This window comes from Ambystoma mexicanum, chromosome 11 (assembly GCF_040938575.1).
Source record: "Ambystoma mexicanum isolate Mex_15411 chromosome 11, UKY_AmexF1_1, whole genome shotgun sequence".
Classification (NCBI taxonomy): Eukaryota; Metazoa; Chordata; class Amphibia; order Caudata; family Ambystomatidae; genus Ambystoma; species Ambystoma mexicanum.
Window position 1 is genome coordinate 24439805 of NC_090934.1, and position 27055 is coordinate 24466859.

The 27055-nt window shown below is 53.6% G+C and overlaps 1 protein-coding gene across 1 annotated transcript in view; it reads right to left on the bottom strand.

The window, feature by feature from the left end:
- The window catches only part of LOC138503015 (antizyme inhibitor 2-like), a 1350137-nt gene that overhangs the window by 1167014 nt on the left and 156068 nt on the right, over positions 1 to 27055 (bottom strand). Inside the window, exons 3-4 of the mRNA XM_069622446.1 lie at positions 10987 to 11159; positions 3026 to 3160 (exon numbers count right to left, since the gene is read on the bottom strand). Of these exons, the coding sequence (XP_069478547.1) occupies positions 3026 to 3160; positions 10987 to 11159 (308 nt within the window). The remainder of the gene's footprint in view (positions 1 to 3025; positions 3161 to 10986; positions 11160 to 27055) is intronic.

A 27055-nucleotide genomic window follows, 5' to 3' on the forward strand; every position in this document is an offset into this window, starting at 1 on the left:
TTTAAACGGGAAGCACTCAATGAGGTAGTGTTTAAGGCAGAAATCTTTTCAACCACTGCTGTTGTGCGGTGGGACGCCTTCAAGGTTAACATTCGTGGAATGTCAATCTCTAGAGAAGCGGGTGTCCTGAACTCTCTAGCGCTCCAAAACTAAACTTAAATCCTTGGAATGAGACTATTCTGACCACTCAAACCCACGGGTCCTAGCACAGATATGCTCTGAATTGGAACAATTCGAGGCACATGCCCTTAGGGAGGTGCGCTACTTCTCGTGCCCGCAGGCAGCTAGGAAATACAGGGATTGGGTAAGACCGGGCAGAACCCTAGCCAGGCTAACCAAATCTGAGAGCAGGCTCACCCAAGTGGACTGTATCACAGATCCACTGAGAAACCCCCAATGGTCAGACCAGGAAATCCTAAAATCCTATGACTTTTATAGCCCCCTATACGCCTCCGAGCAACACCACGAAACACAAGTCATACATTCCCTCCTCAATGAGATCCCCTATCGTACCTAAGTGCCCAAGCCAGTGAAGATCAGGAAGCCCCCCTGTCATTGGAGGTGATACTAGAGGTGATAGCCAACCTGCCAAAGGGAAAGGCCCCAGGCCCCAGATGGCCTCACTCCCGAAATCTACCAAGAGCACGTCGCCTTACTCGCTCCGCGCCTTCTAGAGCTGTGGGGGGAGTCACTTCATGAGGCCATTCTCCCTACGTCCTTGCAAGAAGCTACCATTACCATCCTCCTTAAACCCGACAAGCCATGTAATGAATTTGGGGCTTACAGACCCCTGTCCCTGTTGAATGTGGACACCAAATATTTCGCCAAAGCTCTCGTGAACAGACACCTCCAGGGGGGGCTTAATCCCGGCCAGGTCTACATTACTGAGCATCAGGCGCCTATTTATGACAAGAATAGACCTGCAGTGGAAGCAGTGGCAGTGACAGAAAGCGTTCGACATGGCGTCATGGGAATATCTATGGGCGGTCCTCAGGAAAATGGGAATTGGCCCTGAAATGCTTTGCTACATTAAACCCCTATACACAGGCCCCACAGTCAGTGTCTTAGTCAACTCTTATAAATCGTCACCTTTTGGTCTAAGTAGAGGCACACGACAGGGATGCCCACTCTCTACGATCCTCTTCGCTCTGGCCATTCAACCAATGGCCGACATGATTTGCACCCGTCACAGTCACCGGAGAATCCGCCTCAAGGGCCAACCTGAGATAGTGTCACTCTACACGCATGACGTCCGGGTATATGTAAGAGACCCCCAGGAAAATCTTGATCCTATTCTTAGAGATGTGATTCACTTGGGAAGCTTCTCCGGATAGAATCTCAGGAGCTACAGCCAAAAGACTAGCTAGCCCCCAGTCCCAACAGTTCCGACATCAGCTTAGCCCCGGGTCTTTTCCAGACCTAGCAACTCCCCTGCCTTGAACTATACTGGCTGGCAGCAGAGACCCAATATGCCTCGTGCTGGTACGGGGTAAGCCAACAACCAGCACATGTCAAACTTGAGCACCTAGCAGCCGGCGAATCAGACCTTAGAACTTTAATCATGAATCGCACATATAAAGATGACTGCCCATACAATCCCATCTCTGCCACTCTACGGGCCTGGCGCTACATACTAGCAGGAAAAACTGAGCTACGCCCATACTACAAATGGCTGCCGATATGGCGATTCCCTGCTCTGGGCCCCACCTGGGACACTGCCCTGGCGACACATTGTGAGGGACTAGGCTAGAAAGCACTAGCTGATCTGTTCCCAAACAGGGAATGTAATACACCACAATCATGGCGGGAAGGACACACCGAGTCGAGCCTAGAATTGCCACAATACTACAGGATGCGAGTGGCGGCACAGCCATTGGGCCCTGTTTCTCATCAGAAACCACAGAGACAATTCTGATGGCACCCATAGAGTAATGTCAACATTATGCAAAATGCTCTTGGGCAGACTACCTGACTCCGCCCTCTTACTCAAGAATGAACGTAAGCTTCCAATACCAAAGTAATGTATGTACATTGGAGGCCCCAGGACCGAAATCTGCTGAAAAAATAACTGGTCTGTCTTATTGATTGCTTTGGAAATAACAAGTAACCCGCTGTACTCTGATGTGATTGCCAATAACTAAAGGTTTTTTTTTTTTAAAAAGGCAATAATTTTCATTAAATATTAAAATCCTCACAGAAATGTAGGCCAGCATGCTCAGTCTCTATCAACATTTCTCTCAGCCTCTTTCCACTCCAAAGCTGCTCTCTTTTACCATAAACACTGGCTCCTACCGGTACCCCCTTACCACATAACACGCATAGCACTTGCCTTACTTACACATATCTCCTTCTGCATGTTTTCAAGAGCTTCATTCTGCTGACATAGCAAAGGCAGCTTAAGGATCTGCACATCTCTTTTGAATACACAAATCTGATCAACCCTCCAGCTATTTCCTGGACAAGTACCCCCCTTCACTTGGGTGTACCCCAGAAACGGCGGTAAGTGCGTGACATCCCCCTCACCCAGTTCAGGATTCTCTACAACCCTGGCTACAAAATGAAGGGCTACAAACCGGGTCAACTCTTAAGCTTGATTAAGACAATTTCATGCAACAGGTCTTCATCAAAAGTCACTAGGGTGACGGCACTGCCAGTCACGCGGCTCCTGGCTAGGAGTGCCCCTGCCCATACACACGCGCAGACAGTTTTGTTGTTCCACCCCATGGTGTAACACGGACCCTAATGCATACGACTCCCATGGGATGGAAACGCCACTTTCTTACCCAACAGCTAGTGGTTTGGTTCCAATCCTTGGGGCTAGCAGAAGCCCGGACTGCTGGTGGTTTCATGCACTAGAGCTGCCCTCGCCACAAGCCATTGGCTAGTGATAATCGACTCTTGGCGAGTAAGAAATGGTGTGCTGTTGTTGTGTATAGAATTGAGGTGGCAAGTGACTTTTTAGGGCAGGCTAGCAGCATGAATGTTTTGCCCCTGAACCCCATAACGCCAGAGAACGAGCTCTCACCTGACACCGATTACCTCCAGGTTCAGACTCTTGGCCACCTCCAGCAGGTGCCTGCAGGACTCGAGAGGAGCACCGAACTTCTCACTCGATGGGAATGTCGACGTAGAGTTATCTGCGTGTATCCGAAGCACCATCCTGGGGGAAGAAGCAATGCCTTAGTAAACATAACAAGGACTGCAAGGTCCCGGCAGCCGCTCTATATTGCTCTGAAGATTAAGAGATCCTGGCCCAGGGCTGGTCCATGAAATTAGGTCATCACAGCGACCACTTCAGAGGGTCACAGAGAGGTGGTGCCACCAACCACAGGCTATCACCAGATATGGAGAGCAAGCCTTACAGGAAGTAGTGGCCAGGAACACTCAGAACAGTGTCCTGTCGATAAGACCCCCTGAAAAGCAATGCAGGTGAAATCTTCCACAGCAATATAATGTTTGCAGCAATGATCCTGCAGGAGCCCGCCTATAGGGGCCCTCCTATAGGCGTCCACCTACAGGAACCCACCTGTAGGAGCCCACCTACAGAAGCCCACCTGTAGGAGCCCACCTACAAGAGCCCACCTAGAGAAGCCCACCTGTAGGAGCCCACCTACAGGAACCCACCTATAGGAGCCCACCTACAGAAGCCCACCTATAGGAGCCCACCTACAGAAGCCCACCTACAGAAGCCCACCTATAGGAACCCACCTATAGGGGCCCACCTATAGGGGCCACCTATAGGCGTCCACCTACAGGAGCCCACCTATAGGAGTCCACCTACAGAAGCCCACCTATAGGAACCCACCTACAGAAGCCCACCCATAGGAGCCCACCTATAGGGGCCATCCTATAGGCGTCCACCTACAGGAACCCACCTACAGGAGCCCACCTACAGAAGCCCACCTATAGGAGCCCACCCACGGAAGCCCACCTACAGAAGCCCACCTATAGGAACCCACCTATAGGAGCCCACCTATAGGAGCCCACCTGCAGAAGCCCACCTATAAGAGCACACCTACAGAAACCCACCTACAGAAGCCCACCTATAGGAGCCCACCCACAGAAGCCCACCGACAGAAGCCCACCTATAGGAACCCACCTACAGAAGCCCACCTGTAGGAGCCCACCTACAGGAGCCCACCTATAGGAGCCCACCTATAGGAGACCACCTGCAGAAGCCCACCTATAGGGGCCCACCTATAGGAGCCCACCTATAGGGGCCCACCTACAGGCGTCTGCCTACAGGAACCCACCTATAGGAGCCCATCTACAGAAGCCCACCTATGGGAGCCCACCCACAGAAGCCCACCTATAGGAACCCACCTATAGGAACCCACCCATAGGAGCCCGCCTATAGGAGCCCGCCTACAGGAGCCCACCTATAGGAGCCCACCTATAGGAGCCCACCTATAGGGGCCCACCGATAGGCGTCCACCTACAGGAACCCACCCATAGGAGCCCACCTACAGAAGCCCACCTATAGGAGCCCACCCCTGCAGAAGCCCATCTATAGGAACCCACCTATAGGAACCCACCTATAGGAGCCCACCTATAGGAGCCCACCTGCAGAAGCCCACCTGCAGAAGCCCACCTATAAGAGCCCACCTACAGAAACCCACCTACAGAAGCCCACCTATAGGGGCCCACCTATATGCGTCCACTTACAGGAACCCACCTATAGGAGCCCACCTACAGAAGCCCACCTACAGAAGCCCACCTATAGGAACCCACCTACAGAAGCCCACCTGTAGGAGCCCGCCTATAGGGGCCATCCTATAGGCGTCCACCTACAGGAACCCACCTATAGGAGCCCACCCACAGAAGCCCACCTACAGAAGCCCACCTATAGGAACCCACCTACAGAAGCCCACCTGTAGGAGCCCGCCTATAGGGGCCATCCTATAGGTGTCCACCTACAGGAACCCACCTATAGGAGCCCACCCACAGAAGCCCACCTATAGGAACCCACCTACACAAGCCCACCCATAGGAGCCCACCTATAGGGGCCATCCTATAGGCATCCACCTACAGGAACCCACCTATAGGAGCCCACCTACAGAAGCCCACCTATAGGAGCCCACCCACGGAAGCCCACCTACAGAAGCCCACCTATAGGAACCCACCTATAGGAGCCCACCTATAGGAGCCCACCTGCAGAAGCCCACCTGCAGAAGCCCACCTATAAGAGCACACCTACAGAAACCCACCTACAGAAGCCCACCTATAGGAGCCCACCCACAGAAGCCCACCGACAGAAGCCCACCTATAGGAACCCACCTACAGAAGCCCACCTGTAGGAGCCCACCTACAGGAGCCCACCTATAGGAGCCCACCTATAGGAGCCCACCTGCAGAAGCCCACCTATAGGGGCCCGCCTATAGGAGCCCACCTATAGGGGCCCACCTACAGGTGTCTGCCTACAGGAACCCACCTATAGGAGCCCATCTACAGAAGCCCACCTATGGGAGCCCACCCATAGGAGCCCGCCTATAGGAGCCCGCCTACAGGAGCCCACCTATAGGAGCCCACCCATAGGAGCCCACCTATAGGAGCCCACCTATAGGGGCCCACTGATAGGCGTCCACCTACAGGAACCCACCCATAGGAGCCCACCTACAGAAGCCCACCTATAGGAGCCCACCCGCAGAAGCCCATCTATAGGAACCCACCTATAGGAACCCACCTATAGGAGCCCACCTATAGGAGCCCACCTGCAGAAGCCCACCTGCAGAAGCCCACCTATAAGAGCCCACCTACAGAAACCCACCTACAGAAGCCCACCTATAGGGGCCCACCTATATGCGTCCACTTACAGGAACCCACCTATAGGAGCCCACCTACAGAAGCCCACCTACAGAAGCCCACCTATAGGAACCCACCTACAGAAGCCCACCTGTAGGAGCCCGCCTATAGGGGCCATCCTATAGGCGTCCACCTACAGGAACCCACCTATAGGAGCCCACCCACAGAAGCCCACCTATAGGAACCCACCTACAGAAGCCCACCCATAGGAGCCCATCTATAGGGGCCATCCTATAGGCATCCACCTACAGGAACCCACCTATAGGAGCCCACCTGCAGAAGCCCACCTGCAGAAGCCCACCTATAAGAGCACACCTACAGAAACCCACCTACAGAAGCCCACCTATAGGAGCCCACCCACAGAAGCCCACCGACAGAAGCCCACCTATAGGAGCCCACCCGCAGAAGCCCATCTATAGGAACCCACCTATAGGAACCCACCTATAGGAGCCCACCTATAGGAGCCCACCTGCAGAAGCCCACCTGCAGAAGCCCACCTATAAGAGCCCACCTACAGAAACCCACCTACAGAAGCCCACCTATAGGGGCCCACCTACATGCGTCCACTTACAGGAACCCACCTATAGGAGCCCACCTACAGAAGCCCACCTACAGAAGCCCACCTATAGGAACCCACCTACAGAAGCCCACCTGTAGGAGCCCACCTATAGGGGCCATCCTATAGGCGTCCACCTACAGGAACCCACCTATAGGAGCCCACCCACAGAAGCCCACCTATAGGAACCCACCTACAGAAGCCCACCCATAGGAGCCCATCTATAGGGGCCATCCTATAGGCATCCACCTACAGGAACCCACCTATAGGAGCCCACCTGCAGAAGCCCACCGACAGAAGCCCACCTATAGGAGCCCACCCACAGAAGCCCACCGACAGAAGCCCACCTATAGGAACCCACCTACAGAAGCCCACCTGTAGGAGCCCACCTACAGGAGCCCACCTATAGGAGCCCACCTATAGGAGCCCACCTGCAGAAGCCCACCTATAGGGGCCCGCCTATAGGAGCCCACCTATAGGGGCCCACCTACAGGCGTCTGCCTACAGGAACCCACCTATAGGAGCCCATCTACAGAAGCCCACCTATGGGAGCCCACCCACAGAAGCCCACCCATAGGAACCCACCTATAGGAACCCACCCATAGGAGCCCGCCTATAGGAGCCCACCTACAGGAGCCCACCTATAGGAGCCCACCTATAGGAGCCCACCTACAGAAGCCCACCTATAGGAGCCCACCCACGGAAGCCCACCCACAGAAGCCCACCTATAGGAACCCACCTATAGGAACCCACCCATAGGAGCCCGCCTATAGGAGCCCGCCTACAGGAGCCCACCTATAGGAGCCCACCCATAGGAGCCCACCTATAGGAGCCCACCTATAGGGGCCCACTGATAGGCGTCCACCTACAGGAACCCACCCATAGGAGCCCACCTACAGAAGCCCACCTATAGGAGCCCACCCGCAGAAGCCCATCTATAGGAACCCACCTATAGGAACCCACCTATAGGAGCCCACCTATAGGAGCCCACCTGCAGAAGCCCACCTGCAGAAGCCCACCTATAAGAGCCCACTTACAGAAACCCACCTACAGAAGCCCACCTATAGGGGCCCACCTATATGCGTCCACTTACAGGAACCCACCTATAGGAGCCCACCTACAGAAGCCCACCTACAGAAGCCCACCTATAGGAACCCACCTACAGAAGCCCACCTGTAGGAGCCCGCCTATAGGGGCCATCCTATAGGCGTCCACCTACAGGAACCCACCTATAGGAGCCCACCCACAGAAGCCCACCTATAGGAACCCACCTATAGAAGCCCACCCATAGGAGCCCATCTATAGGGGCCATCCTATAGGCATCCACCTACAGGAACCCACCTATAGGAGCCCACCTGCAGAAGCCCACCTGCAGAAGCCCACCTATAAGAGCACACCTACAGAAACCCACCTACAGAAGCCCACCTATAGGAGCCCACCCACAGAAGCCCACCGACAGAAGCCCACCTATAGGAGCCCACCCACAGAAGCCCACCGACAGAAGCCCACCTATAGGAACCCACCTACAGAAGCCCACCTGTAGGAGCCCACCTACAGGAGCCCACCTATAGGAGCCCACCTATAGGAGCCCACCTGCAGAAGCCCACCTATAGGGGCCCGCCTATAGGAGCCCACCTATAGGGGCCCACCTACAGGCGTCTGCCTACAGGAACCCACCTATAGGAGCCCATCTACAGAAGCCCACCTATGGGAGCCCACCCACAGAAGCCCACCCATAGGAACCCACCTATAGGAACCCACCCATAGGAGCCCGCCTATAGGAGCCCGCCTACAGGAGCCCACCTATAGGAGCCCACCTATAGGAGCCCACCTATAGGGGCCCACCGATAGGCGTCCACCTACAGGAACCCACCCATAGGAGCCCACCTACAGAAGCCCACCTATAGGAGCCCACCCGCAAAAGCCCACCTATAGGAACCCACCTATAGGAACCCACCTATAGGAGCCCACCTATAGGAGCCCACCTGCAGAAGCCCACCTGCAGAAGCCCACCTATAAGAGCCCACCTACAGAAACCCACCTACAGAAGCCCACCTATAGGGGCCCACCTATATGCGTCCACTTACAGGAACCCACCTATAGGAGCCCACCTACAGAAGCCCACCTACAGAAGCCCACCTATAGGAACCCACCTACAGAAGCCCACCTGTAGGAGCCCGCCTATAGGGGCCATCCTATAGGCGTCCACCTACAGGAACCCACCTATAGGAGCCCACCCACAGAAGCCCACCTACAGAAGCCCACCTATAGGAACCCACCTATGGGAGCCCACCTGTAGGAGCCCACCTGCAGAAGCCCACCTGCAGAAGCCCATCTATAAGAGCCCACCTACAGAAACCCACCTACAGAAGCCTACCTACAAGAGCCCACCTAGAGAAGCCCACCTGTAGGAGCCCACCTACAGGAACCCACCTATAGGAGCCCACCTACAGAAGCCCACCTATAGGAGCCCACCTACAGAAGCCCACCTACAGAAGCCCACCTATAGGAACCCACCTATAGGGGCCCACCTATAGGGGCCACCTATGGGCGTCCACCTGCAGGAGCCCACCTATAGGAGTCCACCTACAGAAGCCCACCTATAGGAACCCACCTACAGAAGCCCACCCATGGGAGCCCACCTATATGGGCCATCCTATAGGCGTCCACCCACAGGAACCCACCTATAGGAGCCCACCTACAGAAGCCCACCTATAGGAGCCCACCCACGGAAGCCCACCTACAGAAGCCCACCTATAGGAACCCACCTATAGGAGCCCACCTATAGGAGCCCACCTGCAGAAGCCCACCTGCAGAAGCCCACCTATAAGAGCACACCTACAGAAACCCACCTACAGAAGCCCACCTATAGGAGCCCACCCACAGAAGCCCACCGACAGAAGCCCACCTATAGGAACCCACCTACAGAAGCCCACCTGTAGGAGCCCACCTACAGGAGCCCACCTATAGGAGCCCACCTATAGGAGCCCACCTGCAGAAGCCCACCTATAGGGGCCCGCATATAGGAGCCCACCTATAGGGGCCCACCTATGGGCGTCTGCCTACAGGAACCCACCTATAGGAGCCCATCTACAGAAGCCCACCTATAGGATCCCACACACAGAAGCCCACCTATAGGAACCCACCTATAGGAACCCACCCATAGGAGCCCACCCATAGGAGCCCGCCTACAGGAGCCCACCTATAGGAGCCCACCTATAGGGGCCCACCGATAGGCGTCCACCTACAGGAACCCACCTATAGGAGCCCACCTACAGAAGCCCACCCGCAGAAGCCCACCTATAGGAACCCACCTATAGGAGCCCACCTATAGGAGCCCACCTATAGGAGCCCACCTGCAGAAGCCCACCTGCAGAAGCCCACCTATAAGAGCCCACCTACAGAAACCCACCTACAGAATCCCACCTATAGGGGCCCACCTATATGCGTCCACTTACAGGAACCCACCTATAGGAGCCCACCTACAGAAGCTCACCTACAGAAGCCCACCTATAGGAACCCACCTACAGAAGCCCACCTGTAGGAGCCCGCCTATAGGGGCCATCCTATAGGCGCCCACCCATAGGAACCCACCTATAGGAACCCCCTATAGGAGCCCACCTATAAGGAGCCTGCCTACAGGAGCCCACCTATAGGAGCCCACCTATAGGAGCCCACCTATAGGGGCCCACCGGTAGGCGTCCACTTACAGGAACCCACCTACAGGAGCCCACCTACAGGAGCCCACCTATAGGAGCCCACCTGCAGAAGCCCACCTATAGGGGCCCACCTATAGGAGCCCACCTATAGGGGCCCACCTACAGGTGTCCACCTACAGGAACCCACCTATAGGAGCCCATCTACAGAAGCCCACCTATAGGAGCCCACCCACAGAAGCCCACCTATAGGAACCCACCTATAGGAACCCACCTATAGGAGCCCACCTATAAGGAGCCTGCCTACAGGAGCCCACCTATAGGAGCCCACCTATAGGAGCCCACCTATGGGGGCCCACCGGTAGGCGTCCACCTACAGGAACCCACCTATAGGAGCCCACCTACAGAAGCCTGCCTATAGGAGCCCACCTGCAGAAGCCCACCTATGGGAGCCCACCTATAGGAATCCACCTACAGGAGCCCACCTATAGGAGCCCACCTGCAGAAGCCCACCTACAGGAGCCCACCTACAGGAGCACACCTATAGGAACCCACCTACAGGAGACACCTACAGGAGCCCACCTGCAGAAGCCCACCTACAGGAGCCCACCTACAGGAGCCCATCTATAGGAACCCACCTACAGGAGCCACCTACAGGAGCCCACCTGCAGAAGCCCACCTACAGGAGCCCACCTATAGGTGCCTACCTATAGGAGCCCACCACTCTATTCAGCACTTCCTGATTGCTTGGCGGTTTATTTGTTTTTTAATCTGTTTATCAACTTGCGGTAAACCACACGCTCTGCCACCCCTTGACAATGGCTGGTGGCAACCACTGTAACCAGCAGCATCACAAAGACTTCCATGCACTTAAGGGCAGTGGCACCAAGGCAGTGGGCATCCCTCTAGCCGCTGGCTTCATGCAGACCTCATCTCCCCACCCTGCGCACAGACTTTACAGTGAAGTCATACCTGGCATTTGGGTGGTTCGTTGACACGTTGACCAACTCTGCTTTGCTATCAAAGGTCATCACGGTCACCTCGGTCCTGGCGGCATGCTGCATGTGGGAGGGCTGCTTGCAGGGGTTTGCATAGATGATCCGCTCGGGCGGCACCCCAAAGCCCTCGACCAGCTCCAGCTCTGTCTGGGGAGGCAAAGGCAGCAGGTTTAGAGGCCAATTCTGGAGGGCAGAGTAATGCTGGTAGTGTGAAGTGGGGCTGACAGTTACTTCCAGAGCCAGGGGTGCACTCAGACGCCCCCCTCAAAATAAAGGAGCAGTGACAAGACAGCCTCATCTTAGTATCACAAACACCAATTAAAAGTGACTTTTCTGGTGCATGCTGTCCCTGGAGGAAGGAGAAAAATAGCGAGTGACGCTTCATAAAACCAAAGGACTCAGAACACTGACAACTGAGAGAAATAGCACAGAATTCCAAGATGGCGGAACACAAGCTCTTTAGGTTCGGCAAGTATTTGCTAGGAGTGTAAAGGTAAGTGCCACATACCATTAATAAAGCAGGGCCTAAAATAATAATATAATCCCCATTTAAAGGTAATAACGGAGGAATACATTAGGCATCAGTAATGAATATTAACATTTGCAGATATCCGAGAAACCACGCAAAACTTGTAATGACGCAAGCCGGGATACTATTGACAATATCATAACAGAATGAAACAGTCTTGTGATAAACATTAGGTATGTCATATTAATTGACGGGATAAAATACAGAAACATTAAGACAAGACAAATAAAGCAGACACCAATCTTTGAATGAGTGACAAGGTTTAGACACTTTTACAGAAGTGAAACACACAATGAATGTCACTAAGAGAGGAAATGAATAATTCACATTTATTACTATATTTTTGGGATTTCATCGACAGATTTAGCAAGGAGCATTTATAATCTACAAACCCAACAGGGCCCAACACATACTTTCTAAATCTATAACCCCATGTACATGGTTCCATTAAGCAAGCTTGGAGCTACTTCCGGTTCTTTTCAGGAATCGTTTGAAAAGAAATACCAACCCTTACATTAAATTAAATAAACCAGGAGTCTGGATTGGATTATCTGAGTCTTCCAACGAGTAAAAGAAAAATATATTCTTTGTAAAGCACCCATATCTCATTGCAAAACAAGGAAATAGACTTTCAACCAAAAATCTTATGTACAATGTGGGGTAAACGACAGCACAAGTCTGAGGGGTCTTTGGCCAGTCTGGAGAGTCTTCTCTGCAGGAGGAAAGCATGATCTGGGCACGTTTAGCTGCAATATAAGAATTTATATTACGAATGATTATGAAATATTTCCTAAAGATGAACTGCCTTATGTATTGCATGAGGAATAGATTGGAGACATTTGGATGAAACGGTCCATTGAATTTCATCATACAAAGAGAAATCGGGCTCTTCAGGACCAAACGTGGCAACTGCAGTAGACAAGGGAATGGGTCATTTAGTTTAAAAGAATATGCTGGCGGAGTACCGGCTATGCGGTCACTTCCGTGAAGAGCTCCGGCGGGCTCCGAGCCATAAAAGCAAATAAATGGGCTGAAGCCCATGGCAGCGAGCGAGGGGCAACGCTGACCAACGACAGAGAGGGTACTGAAGATACTACACCCGGGCCCACCCGAATGGGAGGCCCGGGGACGTAAGCTGGGAGGTGGGGGATTTGTGTGATGTCCGGTGGGGCAGCGCCTGTTTGGCGCTGCCCCACTTAGCATGCACATGGTGGGGTCGGGCTGCTGGGTCCCGTAACAAAGGGAACCCAGACAGCGCGTCTCCACGACAGGAGGGTGAGGTGAGAGGGGCAGGTGACAACCGGTAGTCACTGCCCCTTGTCACCTTGCCCTCCAGACTTCAAAGGCCCCCCTTCCCATCCTGCGGATGCTGAGCGGGGGCCTTTTGAAGTTCAAAGAAAGGGCCACCTTGCCCCAGGCCAAATTTTGCCTTTATCTGGCTGGGGCAAGGTGGCCCTTCTCATGCTTCCTCCCCGTCAGCCACGAACAGTTGGATGATTTCTTTTTCACCGGCCCAGCAGGGTCCCTCCTATGCAGCTCATCCCTAAAAACATTCAGCGAAACCATGCAGGAGTTAGGGGTTCTGCTGGCACCCGAAAAAACTGTAGGACCCACCACCACCCTGTCATTTCTAGGAATAGAGATTGACTCTTCCATGGGGGAGTGCCGCCTGCCCAGGGACAAAATAGAGGACCTTCTTCAGACAATAAGGCAGATGACAGGCAGGGACAAGGCTATGCTGCGTGAAATACAGTCCCTTGCTGGGAAGCTGAACTTTGCCACCAGAATCATGCCCCAAGGCCGGGTTTTTCACAGGAGCTAGGAATTAAAAATGAGGGGGGTTACAAAGCCACACCACCACATCAGATTGGGCAAGGAGATAACACTAGACCTGGTCATGTGGGAAGCATTTCTTAACAACTTCAATGACCAAGTGATATGGCGCAAACCCATGAATGGGGCAGACAAAAGGTCCCTGTTCACGGATGCGGCTGGCAGCAGAGGCTTTGGGGTATGTTTTGGTAACAAGTGGTGCGCCGGCCACTGGCCGCCCTGCTGGCAGCAGAGGGGCTGGACCAGAAACATCACATTGCTAGAGATATTCCCCATATGGCTGGCACTCTACCTATGGGGGGACCTGTTGGCCAACACAGAGCTGGTCACATGGTCAGACAACATGGCGGTTGTACACATTTTAAACAAGGGTGCTGCCTCCTGCCCCCTGGTGCTAAAAGTGTTGAGAGAAATGACGAAAGTCACCCTGGAAAATAACATTGTAATAATTGGGCGGCACATTGCAGGCAAAGATAATAAGGCCGCTGACGCTCTGTCCCGTTTTCAGTTCTCCACTTTCAAGGCACTAAACCCACAGGCAGAAGCCAGGAGGACAGCGGTTCCGGAAGAGGTTTGGGCCATCATGGACACACCCAAGGCAGCCCCCGCCAGCCAGCCGGTCACAGCTCTTCCATGAGATGCCCGCGCCCAGCTCTACCCTCACCCCCGGGCCCAGACAAAAGGGGTTGCCTTTCCCGGCACCACACTCCTACAGGTGAGCCTAAAGGTGTCTTAGGGGAACTGGCCAAAAAGGCGCTGGCACAGAAAACTGCCAAAATGTACAATAAGTGCTTGACTGATTTTGGAAGGATCACAAAAGTCACCAACATCAGGGATATACAGGAGTGCCATGTCAATGACTTTATGGAGTGGGCTTTCAAACAAAGCAAAAAGAAGGCATGGGCTTCATCCCATCTGGCAGCAGTTTCATATTACACTAGATTAGCGGGGGCACCCGACCCCACCCACGGCGCACTAACCAGATATGCTCTCAAGGGTTGGTCCAAAATGGAAGGGGCCAATACAGACACCAGGCGCCCCCTCAATTTTGCTAAATTAAAAATTCTGCTAGACACCCTCCCTGCAGTATGCAACAATGCCTACGAGACCTCACTATTTAGAGCCGCCTTCACACTCAACTACTCTGGGGCGTTCAGGATCAGCGAGATAGCCTCCAAAAACACAGGATCAGAGGAAGGGCTGGATATAGGCGACATCCACCTGGGGAAGGATTCCATGGCTGTGAAACTGTGCAGGTCCAAAACTGACCAGTTAGGAAAAGGGAGGATCATCAACCTGTACTGCATTGAGGAAACAGAATATTGCCCCATTTGCACCACCAAGGCATTCATGAGCAAGCGCCCCAGTCGGGGGGGGGGGGGGCAATTATTCACACACAAAAATGGGTCTGCCCTCAGTAGATTCCAGGTGAGGTCTGTCCTCAAAAAGACTATAATAGCTATAGGATGGAATCCTACTGAGTTTGGATCCCACTCCTTCAGGATAGGAGCAGCCACTTCAGCCTGGATGGGGGGGATGCAAGAGAAAGCCATAAAAGGGATTGGGGGTTGGAGATCGGGGGCTTACAAAAGATACATCAGGAAAGACTTGATCTAATAGTATCCTCCATCTCCCCCCCCACCCCCACCCCCCCTCCCTATTTTCCCTATAACACAGGCTACCCCCCATCCCAGACGGCTTGGATCGTGGGTCACTCTTTCATTACCAGGGCCAGCAGATGGCTGGAGGAAACCCAGGACGGCATGCATTTCCAAGACACCATCACCTACTAGTGGGGCAAGCCGGGCATGCGCTGGGGAGACCTACACGACAAACTGGCTGGCCTACTGGGGGCCTGCTCACCTCCTCCCGATTTTCTCATCATCCACCTCGGGGGCAATGACTTGCCTCAGCTGGGCAGGAAGCTTCTCCTGGCCGAAATCTGCACCTCCCTCAGATCCCTGGCACACATGCTAAGACTTCGAACAGAAGTGATGATGTCAGAAATCATCCCTCGCCAACATTGGCATGGTGCAGAGTGCAACAAAGCCATGGAGATTTCTAGGCGCAAACTGAACAAAGCGGTGGCCAATTTCTGCCTTTTCTCAGGCCTCAAATTTATTAAGCATGGGATCTCGGTACACAACCAGGCCATGTTCTGCAGTGACGGGGTTCACCTGTCCATTGAAGGTATGGACATCTTCACCAGGAATATTTTCTGGACCCTTGCAGCCAGAGGCTGTACTTAATCTATAATCCCTTATTTTGGGGGGACCTGGGAGACGCCGGTCAGCATCCCCTCAGGGTGGCGGCGGGGAGCAGCCTCGAGCGGCCCCTAATTGGGATTAGGGCCCCCTGCTCACCTGTTCCCTCTGTCCCCAAAATATTTTATTGTTATTCCTTATGTGATGTTATGGCTGGTTTTTCTTTCGCACCATGGCTGGTACTAAAATAAAGCTTGTGGCCAAAGTTTTTTCCACCTCACATCCTGGTCGTCAGTCTCTTCATTCGTGCAACTGTCATTTCTGTATTGCCTGTCCTGTCACACTTGTCATCCATCCATGTCACTCGCATGCCACTCCCCAGCACAAAAACACTTCCAGGCTTATACACCCGGGCCCACCCGAATGGGAGGCCCGGGGACGTAAGCTGGGAGGTGGGGGATTTGTGTGATGTCCGGTGGGGCAGCGCCTGTTTGGCGCTGCCCCACTTAGCATGCACATGGTGGGGTCGGGCTGCTGGGTCCCGTAACAATGGGAACCCAGACAGCGCGTCTCCACGACAGGAGGGTGAGGTGAGAGGGGCAGGTGACAACCGGTAGTCACTGCCCCTTGTCACCTTGCCCTCCAGACTTCAAAGGCCCCCCTTCCCATCCTGCGGATGCTGAGCGGGGGCCTTTTGAAGTTCAAAGAAAGGGCCGCCTTGCCCCAGGCCAAATTTTGCCTTTATCTGGCTGGGGCAAGGTGGCCCTTCTCATGCTTCCTCCCCGTCAGCCACGAACAGCAGCAGGACGGCTGCAGGCCTAAAAAACCATCCCTCCCACCCTGCAAAAACTGTAGGGAAAGGCTATATCGAGGACCAGATAGAAGATAGAACACAATCATATCATTAGGGGAGGCTAAAACGCCTCACTTTATAAAATAAACATAAAAATTCAACTCCAAGAAGGGCCTCCTTCTAAAATACCGGGGGGTCTTGTATCTATTAGTTAATATTCTAGGAAAAGACAGTTATAGAAGACCCAGGCGCTCAGAATCCACCAGAGAACATCAATACAGGTGGGAGCTCTAAGGGTTTTACAAAACTGAAAAGGAGAGAGGAACTTGAGCAGAAACTTGTACTAATAAGCCTCAAGTATCCACCTCCATGCATACAGAAGGGGGGGGTCTCACCACAAGTGGATCAGGAGCAGGGTAAGTTTCTAGTAAGGCTCCGGAACCCACCCCCTCGCATTTTCTATGCAGGATAAGCGCACTGGGGTACGCAAGTGGATCGTGGGCAGGGGAAATTCCCAGCTATGCCCTTAGAACACACCCCAGTGGCGGAATAGTACAACACAAGCACTGAAGGGGTTTCACACAAGTGGATCGAGAGCAGGGGAAAATTCTAGTAAGGCTCTCTTTTTGAACCCTTTCCAGCTGTAAAAACAGGCAGCCTTAAGCGCCGAGGGGTTCTCATAACGCAAGTGGATCGGGAGCAGGGGAAAAAACCTAGTAAGGCTCTTTGAACCCACCCCGGCTGTAAAAACAAGCAGCTTTAAGCGCTGAGGGGGTTTCACAAGGCAAGTGGATCGGGAGCGGGGTAAAAACCCAGTAAGACTCTTTGAACCCACCCCGGCTGTAAAAACAAGCAGCCTAATGCGCGGAAGGGGTCTCGTGGCACAAGGGGATCAGGAGCAGGGAAGACCCTAGTAAGGCTCCTAGAACCCACCCCCGATGAAACAACTAGCCCGCAAACGGAGCGTGGGGGCTTCAAAAACTCAAGTGGATCATGTGTGTAATAAGTGCCAAATTCATCTCCGAAGAGTGGACCAAGAGGCTAAAACGCCTCCATCCATGGAAAAGTACAAAACACATGACCAAAAAATAAAAATGGCTCTAAGAACACATCCCGCGGAGGATCAAGTGAAAGGCTTCACAACGCAGGGTTTTTGTTCTATCAAGAAATACGGATCAAGAGCCATAACTTCAGCGGAAATCACCCTGTGAGCAAGCGAGGGCGCAAGTGCTAAACCCGGTCAGGTTGGACATCAATAAAGGCACACAAGCGCACACCTCCCCACCTCACATGGAAAGGACAAGAGAAAGCAGGATGAACCTGCTCCAAAGAAAAACAATGACGAACATGTCACAGCTCACACGCTGTGGCCAAACAATTGTCACAAGCTTTCATATGAATGGCGGCGTGGAGCAGCCTCGAGCGGCCCCTAATTGGGATTAGGGCCCCCTGCTCACCTGTTCCCTCTGTCCCCAAAATATTTTATTGTTATTCCTTATGTGATGTTATGGCTGGTTTTTATTTCGCACCATGGCTGGTACTAAAATAAAGCTTGTGGCCAAAGTTTTTTCCACCTCACATCCTGGTCGTCAGTCTCTTCATTCGTGCAACTGTCATTTCTGTATTGCCTGTCCTGTCACACTTGTCATCCATCCATGTCACTCGCATGCCACTCCCCAGCACAAAAACACATCCAGGCTTACCTGACAGTTGCAGGGAAAATCGCAACCCGCAACCACAGGAATCGGAGACCGTAGCCGAGGTAGGCCCACCAATGGCCGGCTTACAAAGATTGTGGCCCCCTAAGGAGGCGCGCAATGAGTCCCGCGCCATCAATGCTGACAGCAGGCAAAGGTGCAGTAGCTACCCCGTAGCGGAGGGAGCGGCGAACAGTTTGCTCCATCCACACTGCGGGACACCAGCAGGGAGCCGGCGCCCACAGATGCAGCACAAAGGGCATCGAAACACTGAATCGGAGTGCCGATCCGGTGAGGTCCCCCCGATGTGAGGAGAGAGCCCTGGACTGCTGTGAGCAGGACTGGAGCATATCGTCAGAAAGCGCCTGCAGCAAAGACCTGCAGCGGCTCCAGACCAGCTGCCTCGGTGTGGGAGGCGTATGGCCGCGGTCAGAGAGCCCTCGCAGCGGCAGGAGCAGTGAGCGGAGGAGAATCCCTCACAAACGACGCGAATGGTCATAATAGAGGCAGCAGACCGCGAGGAGCAGAAGGCCCTCAGAGGAACAACAGCGGTATGAAGTAGCAAATAGCGATCTGCGTCTGGGAATAATCTGAGGAGGGGGAAAAACAGGGCCATTCACCCCTGCCAGCTTCACCCACACAGAGACCAACAACCCATCAGAGGGCAAAGGGAGCAAAGAGAACCCCCCACACCCATCAAGAATTTAACTACTCTGGTGCAGCGCTGACACCCGGCAGGAAGACGACTGGGAGAGCAGCTAGCAGCAACTAAACCCACGCCAGACCATCCCCACAGCCTGAGAGACCCTCAAACACAATGGGCAATAAACCCAAATCCCAGAAGATAGCTGGCATCGCCATCATGCTACAGCAGGACAGGACTAAAAAATCAGACCCTGGACGAGCCACAAACCACTCCCTAGAGCGACCGACAGGGCACCGGGCCACCAAAGAGGACATACCATCCCTTCTGGCGGACATAAAAGCTGAATTCAGGAACTGTGTGACCAAGATATCATCTAAAGTGGAAAACCGTGACGACTGCATGCGGGAGGTGGAACAAAGAGTTAGAGAGCCCTAAACCATGCAGCCCAACTGGCGGAGCTCCAGAGGAAAGTGCAAACCCTAGAAGAGAGTGGCAAAGACATTCAACGTAAGCAAGAAGATATGGAAAACAGGGCCCAGAGGAACAACATTTGCATCCGAGGGATCCCAACAACAATCACAGACCAGGCCCTACAAACATACATAGGGGACCTCTTCCAGGCGCTTCTCCCAGACTACGACAAGCCCCTACTGATGCTGGACTGAACCACAGGCTGCGCAACCACAGGAGACCCCCAGCAAACACCCCCCCAGATGTAATCACCCGGGTCCACTTTTTCTCCACTAAACAAAACATCATGGCCGCTAGCCGCACGCAGGGAGACATAACCTACCAGGGATCTCGGATCCAGATATATCAGGATCTGGCAGGGGCAACAGGAAAAAAGCGAAAGGCGCTGACACCTCTAACAATTTTCCTCCAAGACCAAAAGATAAAATATAGCTGGCTTTTCCTAGCAATGTTTAGCTACACCTTTGAAGGTCAACTACGCACAATTAACTCTCTAGGAGAAGCTGAAGGCATATTGATGGGAGGCCCATCTACACCGGACGAAGATCTGACAAACCCATCACCCTCGGGAGGCCTTAAAAAAGACCTGAAAGCCCAACGAAACTCCTGGGCTAGAGTGTCGCGCCAGGGGAAAACAAAATTCTCACCCTTCAAATCGTTAAAGTCCTCCCTAGAACTCTCCCACAAAGCCTTGCAACCTACGGACCCCTATAACACTAACCGTAGCTTCCCAAAACTAAATCAAATCGCTCGGAGCCCGCACGGCTCACCCCGGCTCTAGGAGTGTACACTCTCTTTGACTCAAGGCACGAGCGGCCCAACAGGAAATTAGAGATAATTCGTAGTTGTGTTGTTAGAAATGTTGCACGTTTGCAAAAAGTTAAAACCTCGGTTGCATCTGACACCTACAGAGTAAAACAACGATGGGGTCCTCCAAGCCCCAAGGACCCCTACACCAGTAGAAGAGCCAGACCCATCGGGAGATACCCCGCCTCACCAAAAACTCTGCTTCATAACCCTTAACAACAGAGGCCTGAACACCCCCAGCAAACGGAAGTCCGTTCTGCGACGACTTGAAGATTTGTCAGGCTCGGGGGTCTTCCTGCAGGAGACCCACCTGGTCCCAAACGACTTCCACCGGCTAAGGAGCAGAACCTTCCCGGTCCAAAAAAGGGGTCACAGTGATCTTAGTGGCCAAAGGAGTCGCATTTACAGAACTGGAAGTACTCAAAAGCCCCGAAGGGTGCTACATCGTGGTGAAGGGCAAACTGTTTGGGCAGCTTTGTATCCTATTCTCAATATACGCCCCCAACAAGAAGCAAGTGATCAAACTTAGGAAAAAGATCTCCATCCATTCTTCGAAGACCATATTATGATGGGAGGAGACTTCAACGTCCCGAACCCACTGACAGATAAATCCCATCAGCCAGCACCAAAAGATTTCAAAATAGCACTGGCCTTGCTTCACCTCCTTAAAGCCTGCAAAGTGGTAGATGCTTGGAGAGTCCTAAACCCAGACACTAAAGACTTCTCCTTCTCACAAGTGCACTGCAACTCCTCCGGCATCGACCTATTGCTTGCTAGCCCCTAGCTGCTTTCCTTCACATACGAGACAGTAATAGGGGTGAGGGTGATATCCGACCATGCCCCGGTATTTCGGACATCCCAGGTGTACGACCCGGACCCTCCGCCGAGGACTCAATGGTCCCTGTACGATACATTACTAAATGATCTGTCACTGCGGGACACATTGACCACAGCTATCCGCAATTACTTTGTAGAAAATCGCACCGAAGATACGTCTGCGGCCATGAGATGGGAAGCAATGAAGGCGGTCATAAAGGGGGAGCTAATAGCCCACACAACAGCTTACCGCAAGCAACGCTCAAAACTACGAGAAGCCCTGGAAAAATGCATAGCATTAGCGGAGGCAAAACACTGCAAAGGCTGGTCACCCAAGGCAGCCCGTGCCCTACATCTCGCCCGCATCAAAACTCAAAGCGTACTATGCGGAAGACACAGCTCAAATCCTCAGCAGAACCAAGCAATGCTACTATGCCAATGGCAACAAAGCCGAAAAATTCCTAGTCTGGAAACTGGCGAAAGCCCACTCCCTGAACTACATCGCAGGCCTAAAGGACGCTGGAGGGGCAACCCAACATCCAGAGGAGACCAAGCTACGAATAGCAGTGGCACACCTACAAAGCACCATGACAGCCTCCCACAGATCCGCAGATCAGCAAAAGCAGTACGTCGCTGAAGCCACCCTGTCCCACCTTTCAGAAGCAAACAGGCAAGCCTTGGACCTGCTGATCTCAACCAAGGAAGTAGACATGGTAATAAAGACCTTGAAACCCAGAGCCCCCGGCCCAGATGGCTTCTCGCCCAAATTCTACAAACTTTTCAAAGGCCCCCTGTTAAGGCCACTAACGGATCTCTTCAACTCCTTCTGAGAAACAAGTACGATAACCACATTGATGCAAGAATCTACCACAAAACCTCTGTTGAAACCAGGGAAGGATCCGAGAATCTGCACCTCTTATAGACCCATATCGCTTCTGAACATAGATGCGAACATATATTCCAAAGTGCTGGCAAACCGGCTGGCAAAGACTCTCCTGGACCTAATAGACACAGACCAAATGGGGTTCATCCTGGGAAGAGGTGCTGGGGACAACATCCGCCGAGCAGTCAACCTAGTCGAGGTGACGGCAACAACGTATTGTGAGATGGCGCTACTGTCTTTGGATGCCACTAAGGCCTTCGACAAAATAGACTGGGCCTTCATGGAACTAGCCATGGAGGCATTTCACTTCGGCCCTCTCTTCTGCAAAATGCTTATAGCTAATTACAAATCCCAGAGAACATCCTTGAAGGTGAACCAGAGGCGCTCAACCCGAGTTCCCCTATCATGTGAAACAAGGCAAGGATGTCCCCTCTCCCCTCTGATCTGAACCCTTCGCCCAAAGAATTTGCAATAACCCGGCAATCAGAGGAGTGGACATAAAGGGCAAACAATATAAGGTATCCCTATATGCAGATGACGTGATGCTCTCCTTTACAGACAGTGTCTCTTCTCTCCTGGAATCCTTGGCCGAACTGGATCGATTCGAACAGGTGGCAGGCTTCTCCATCAATTACTCCAAATCAGGGGCATTAGCTTAGAGATACCCGAGAGTACACTTAACAAGTTACATCATATATGCCCCCTAACATGGGACATAAAGCAATCAAATACTTGGGAGTACAAATCCCAGCAATCCCTGGAGACCTCTGTGCAAAGAGCTTCACTCCCCTATTTAACGATCTAGAAGCAGACCTGAACAGATGGGCAGGCCAGGAGATCTCTATACTGGAAAGAATCACGGCCTGCAAGATGAACCTTCTACCTAGATTCTTATACGTATGTTTGACCCTGCCAATGGAAATTCCTGTCAAGCCACTCCAACGGCTCCTAAAAGCTACTCTTGCGGTTCATCTGGAAGAAAGGAAAAGCCTGAATCCCAAAGGCAGTGATGACAGGGGCGGCCAAATGGGCAGAAAGGGGGTGCCAAACCTGCGTCATTATTATGTGGTGGCACAGCTCAGGAACATGGTCAATGCCCCCCACACCCCGAAATGGGCAATCATAGAGCAAGCCAAGTTCCCTCCACCTCTAAGCTCCCACCAATGGACCCAGAGGTGATCCTACTGGGAGCACCATTAGCAGATAGCTAGCCAAAGAATGGTTGAACGGCGAGACTGATAACCCAGCTCAGCCTGGCGGCAAAAATCACTATAGCCGGGAAGTGGAAGTCGCAGGAGGGCCCGCTCATGATACTTTTAACTGGTGGTTAAAAGTCTGGGGCATTCTGGTGGCAGAAAAAGTCACAGCCGCGAGAGAGGGAGCTCTACATCGCTTTACAGACTGCTGGTCCCCCGTGCTGGTATACGACTGTGAATTCACGTTTAAACCAAAACTGGCAGAGCGGACCTTGCGTTTCTGGAAGAGGGGCGACCTGAGCCGCAGTTCGGCTGTGGGATTGCTGGAAAGATGGGGGCGGGGGCGTGGCGGAGATTACATCGAAACTAAGCTATGTCTTTTCATAAGCCTCGGTAACCATACTGTTGCAACCGACTTTAAATAAAGTTGTTAAAAAAAAAGAATATGCTGACTGCACTACATTCCTTGTCAAACCAAGAGTGCCAAAAATAGAGTATTCTTAAAACAAATCTTTCAATTGTAGCAGATAAACACACCTTCTGGTGGGTGCCAGAAAGCCCTCTGTGTATTGGGAACAGCCGACTGAAGCCTCTCAGGCAGTTTCCATTACATGTCAAGAAGGACATGCCTTAGTTAAAAGCCATGATGTGATAACATGGATATCCTGGGGATTAAAGGGAGCACCGGAAGCCTGCTCAGGCCTACAATAATGTGTAGTCATAATAATATTGGAACTATCAATGTTTAAACATGGGTATAATTATTAAGGAGCAAACGCTTTATGGTAAGTAGGAAATTCTCTTTATTTATTTATTTGCATTTGGTTAGAAATAAACCTTTGCAAAAAGTCAAATCATAAAAATACATTGCAATAAATACATGCATTAATCAAAATCGAATACAATTCACAATTTAACATTTGACAGATTTAGGGAATTTAAAACAGTTAAAACATGTAAAACCTACATTTCTTCAAACTAAATAATTTATTCTACTTTTCATTTCGACTCATAGTATATAAAAAAGGATAAAAGGAAGCAGTCAAATGCCAATTCACCGCTATTTAAAATCTTGGTCCAAAACCTTTCTGCATTAATTAAATCTACAGCCTGCACAAAGCGCTGATAAGCGTTAAAACGAAATCGGACCAAAGCAGAACATTCCAGCAAGAGATGGCGACTCGTTTCAATGTATTGGGGGCAGTGTTGCATGGCACCCCTGTGAGGGGCCATGGTACGTTCCATGGAGGGATGTGGTCACATGGTTACCCATGTGACCAACCTAATAAAAGGTCCGAGCCGCTTCCGGCTCGGGAGTCACGAGTGAACCTGACTCCGCGTGGTGTGTTGTGTTGGTGCCTGGGGGGGGTGCCTCGCCACGTGTGCTGGGCCCAAGGTCGGGGCCCAGCTGGAGGACGGTGCCCCTGCCGGGCAACGCCGTCCGGACGGTGCCCCTGCCGGGCAACGCCGTCCCTGTGAGTCCCCCAACCATGTGAGGCGGGTTGGGGAGGCGACCCCGGCCTGGGTGCCCCCAGAGCCGGGGCCGCGGTAAGCCGGTGGCCAGCCGGCTGTGTGAGGCGCTCCGGTGATCTGGAGCGGGGTGGGCGGAACCCCCACCCCTGAGTATGCGGCGTGATCGCCGCACCGAAGCGTGTCGTGTCGGGTGCAACCCGACACGAATATGGGGCTGCCCGGTGGACCGGGACAGCCCCCAACAATGGCGACGAAGGTGCTCCGCCCGCAGGCTGGAGCTTGTGGGCTGGGAGCCCACGTGTGCAATGGCGGCGTCGGCCGCTTTGCGGGAGGCCCAGCGCCCGCGTACACCATGGGTGCGGCCCACCTGCAGGTTGAGTGATGTGAAGCGGGGGGCTGCCGACCAGCTGAGGCGGCCCCATTACCAGCGGCGTCGGCAGGGGCCGCCGGAAAGCTGAGGCAGCCCCGGAGAAGATTGAGGCCCCGTTCCCACCTGGGCCGCGGCAGAAGGCAGGGATCCCGCGTGCCCCCAGGAGGTTTTGGTGCGGGCCCATTTCCAACGGGGCCCGCACCGGAGAAATGGCGTGGCGGGCCCAACACCAGCTGGGCCCGCGGAAAAGGAAGATGGCGTGCTGCCTTCCCGTCCCCTGAGGGAGATGAGGAAGGAGGCCCGCGGCATCGGCCGCGGTGGGGAGGCGCTGCCCCTCCCCCACCCGCGACGGCGAGCAGTGCCAAAATAGAGATGCGGGCCCATCTCCAACGGGGCCCGCAGAGGGAAACGAGGGGCCGCGGAACAGCTGAGGCGGCCCCGACAGAGGAGCGGCATCGGCCGTGGCACGGAGTCGGGGCCGTCCAACAGCTGACGCGGCCCCCAACGGAAGGCGGGCCCATGATCAGCTGGGCCCGCGGGGGAAAGAAAAAAAAAATGTGTTGCAGGCCCTAATCCAACAGGGCCTGCAAAAGGAACAAAGGAGGCGGGCCCAGCACCAGCTGGGCTCGCAAGCACAATAGAGTGCTCGCCCCGAGGAGCGGGCGGAGAGCTGCCTGCCCCCCCCACCCGCAGGCCGCGGCAGACATCGCCGCCGAAAAAAAATTAAGGCAGCGGGCCCAACACCAGCTGGGCTCGCAAAGAAGCTGCCCGCCCCGTGTGGGGTGATCCTGCGGCGTCGCAGCACCGTGAGGGGAGCTGTCTGCCCCCCAACTGGAGGGAAGCATGCGGCAGTGCCCTTCAAGAGCATGGGCCTGCCATGCAAAGAAAAGGGGAAACGAGGATGCAGGCCCCCAGGCCCCGGCAAGGAGGAACAGGGTTTTCTGCCACCCTGCCACGATCTCCTCTCCGTGCAAGTGGACTTAGCCGATGTGGCCCCTGGGCCTCCCCAGGTGCGGCTTTGCCGGTGTTTTGTGTAATTGTGTAGTAACTGTCCTAAATGAACTCTGGTGAGGGTGCGAGCTGGGTTCCGGTGACTCCATACCGAAGGTGGACCTCATGAGTGACATTCCCCCGGAAGACTGTGAGCCGGCAGACATGGACTTGCTTAAAATGGTCCAGTTAGTGGGCAATGTTGTGTGGTGCCCACCTTCAGGCTCCGAGTGCTTTATGTGGTGCCAGTAGCCCTCACTGGTGCCGTTTAGTGACATGAGAGCCACTCACCCAGGTTAATAAAGGGTGTGTAAAGTAGTCGAGTGGCTCCAGTAGTAGTAGTGGTAGTCGTGGTGGAATTTTGGAGTTTTTGCATTGTGTTATGAAAAAGGAGGAGTGTTGCATGGCACCCCTGTGAGGGGCCATGGTACGTTCCATGGAGGGATGTGGTCACATGGTTACCCATGTGACCAACCTAATAAAAGGTCCGAGCCGCTTCCGGCTCGGGAGTCACGAGTGAACCTGACTCCGCGTGGTGTGTTGTGTTGGTGCCTGGGGGGGTGCCTCGCCACGTGTGCTGGGCCCAAGGTCGGGGCCCAGCTGGAGGACGGTGCCCCTGCCGGGCAACGCCGTCCGGACGGTGCCCCTGCCGGGCAACGCCGTCCCTGTGAGTCCCCCAACCATGTGAGGCGGGTTGGGGAGGCGACCCCGGCCTGGGTGCCCCCAGAGCCGGGGCCGCGGTAAGCCGGTGGCCAGCCGGCTGTGTGAGGCGCTCCGGTGATCTGGAGCGGGGTGGGCGGAACCCCCACCCCTGAGTATGCGGCGTGATCGCCGCACCGAAGCGTGTCGTGTCGGGTGCAACCCGACACGAATATGGGGCTGCCCGGTGGACCGGGACAGCCCCCAACAGGCAGTGTGCATGAGCAGCAGGAAATTCGGGGAAGCGTACCCCTCACCCTTTGCATTTTAGCTTCACTAAGAACAATGTGGGGTCATGCCTTCTTCCTTAGAATTCTTAGAATTGTATAAAGCATGCGTCCGGTCCTGTCTAGCCAGTCCTGCTGTCCATCCTGATTGGGCGGTGAGATATGACTGAATGCAGTGTGCAGGAGCGGCTCAGGGAAGGCATCTCAGATGGCCCTGAGCTGTGACTGACCGAGGGCTCCTGTCCCAAGTGACTCGTGAAGCTCTGACTCAGTATCAGAAGTAAAGACTCGTGTACATTTGCCTTTGCGTGCAGGTTACGTGGAGAGGTCAGCCTAGAAAATAACCCTGGCGGTTCGTCCCTATGCCTTCGTCTATTTCATTTATACATGAGGCCTTTGGCAGAACTGA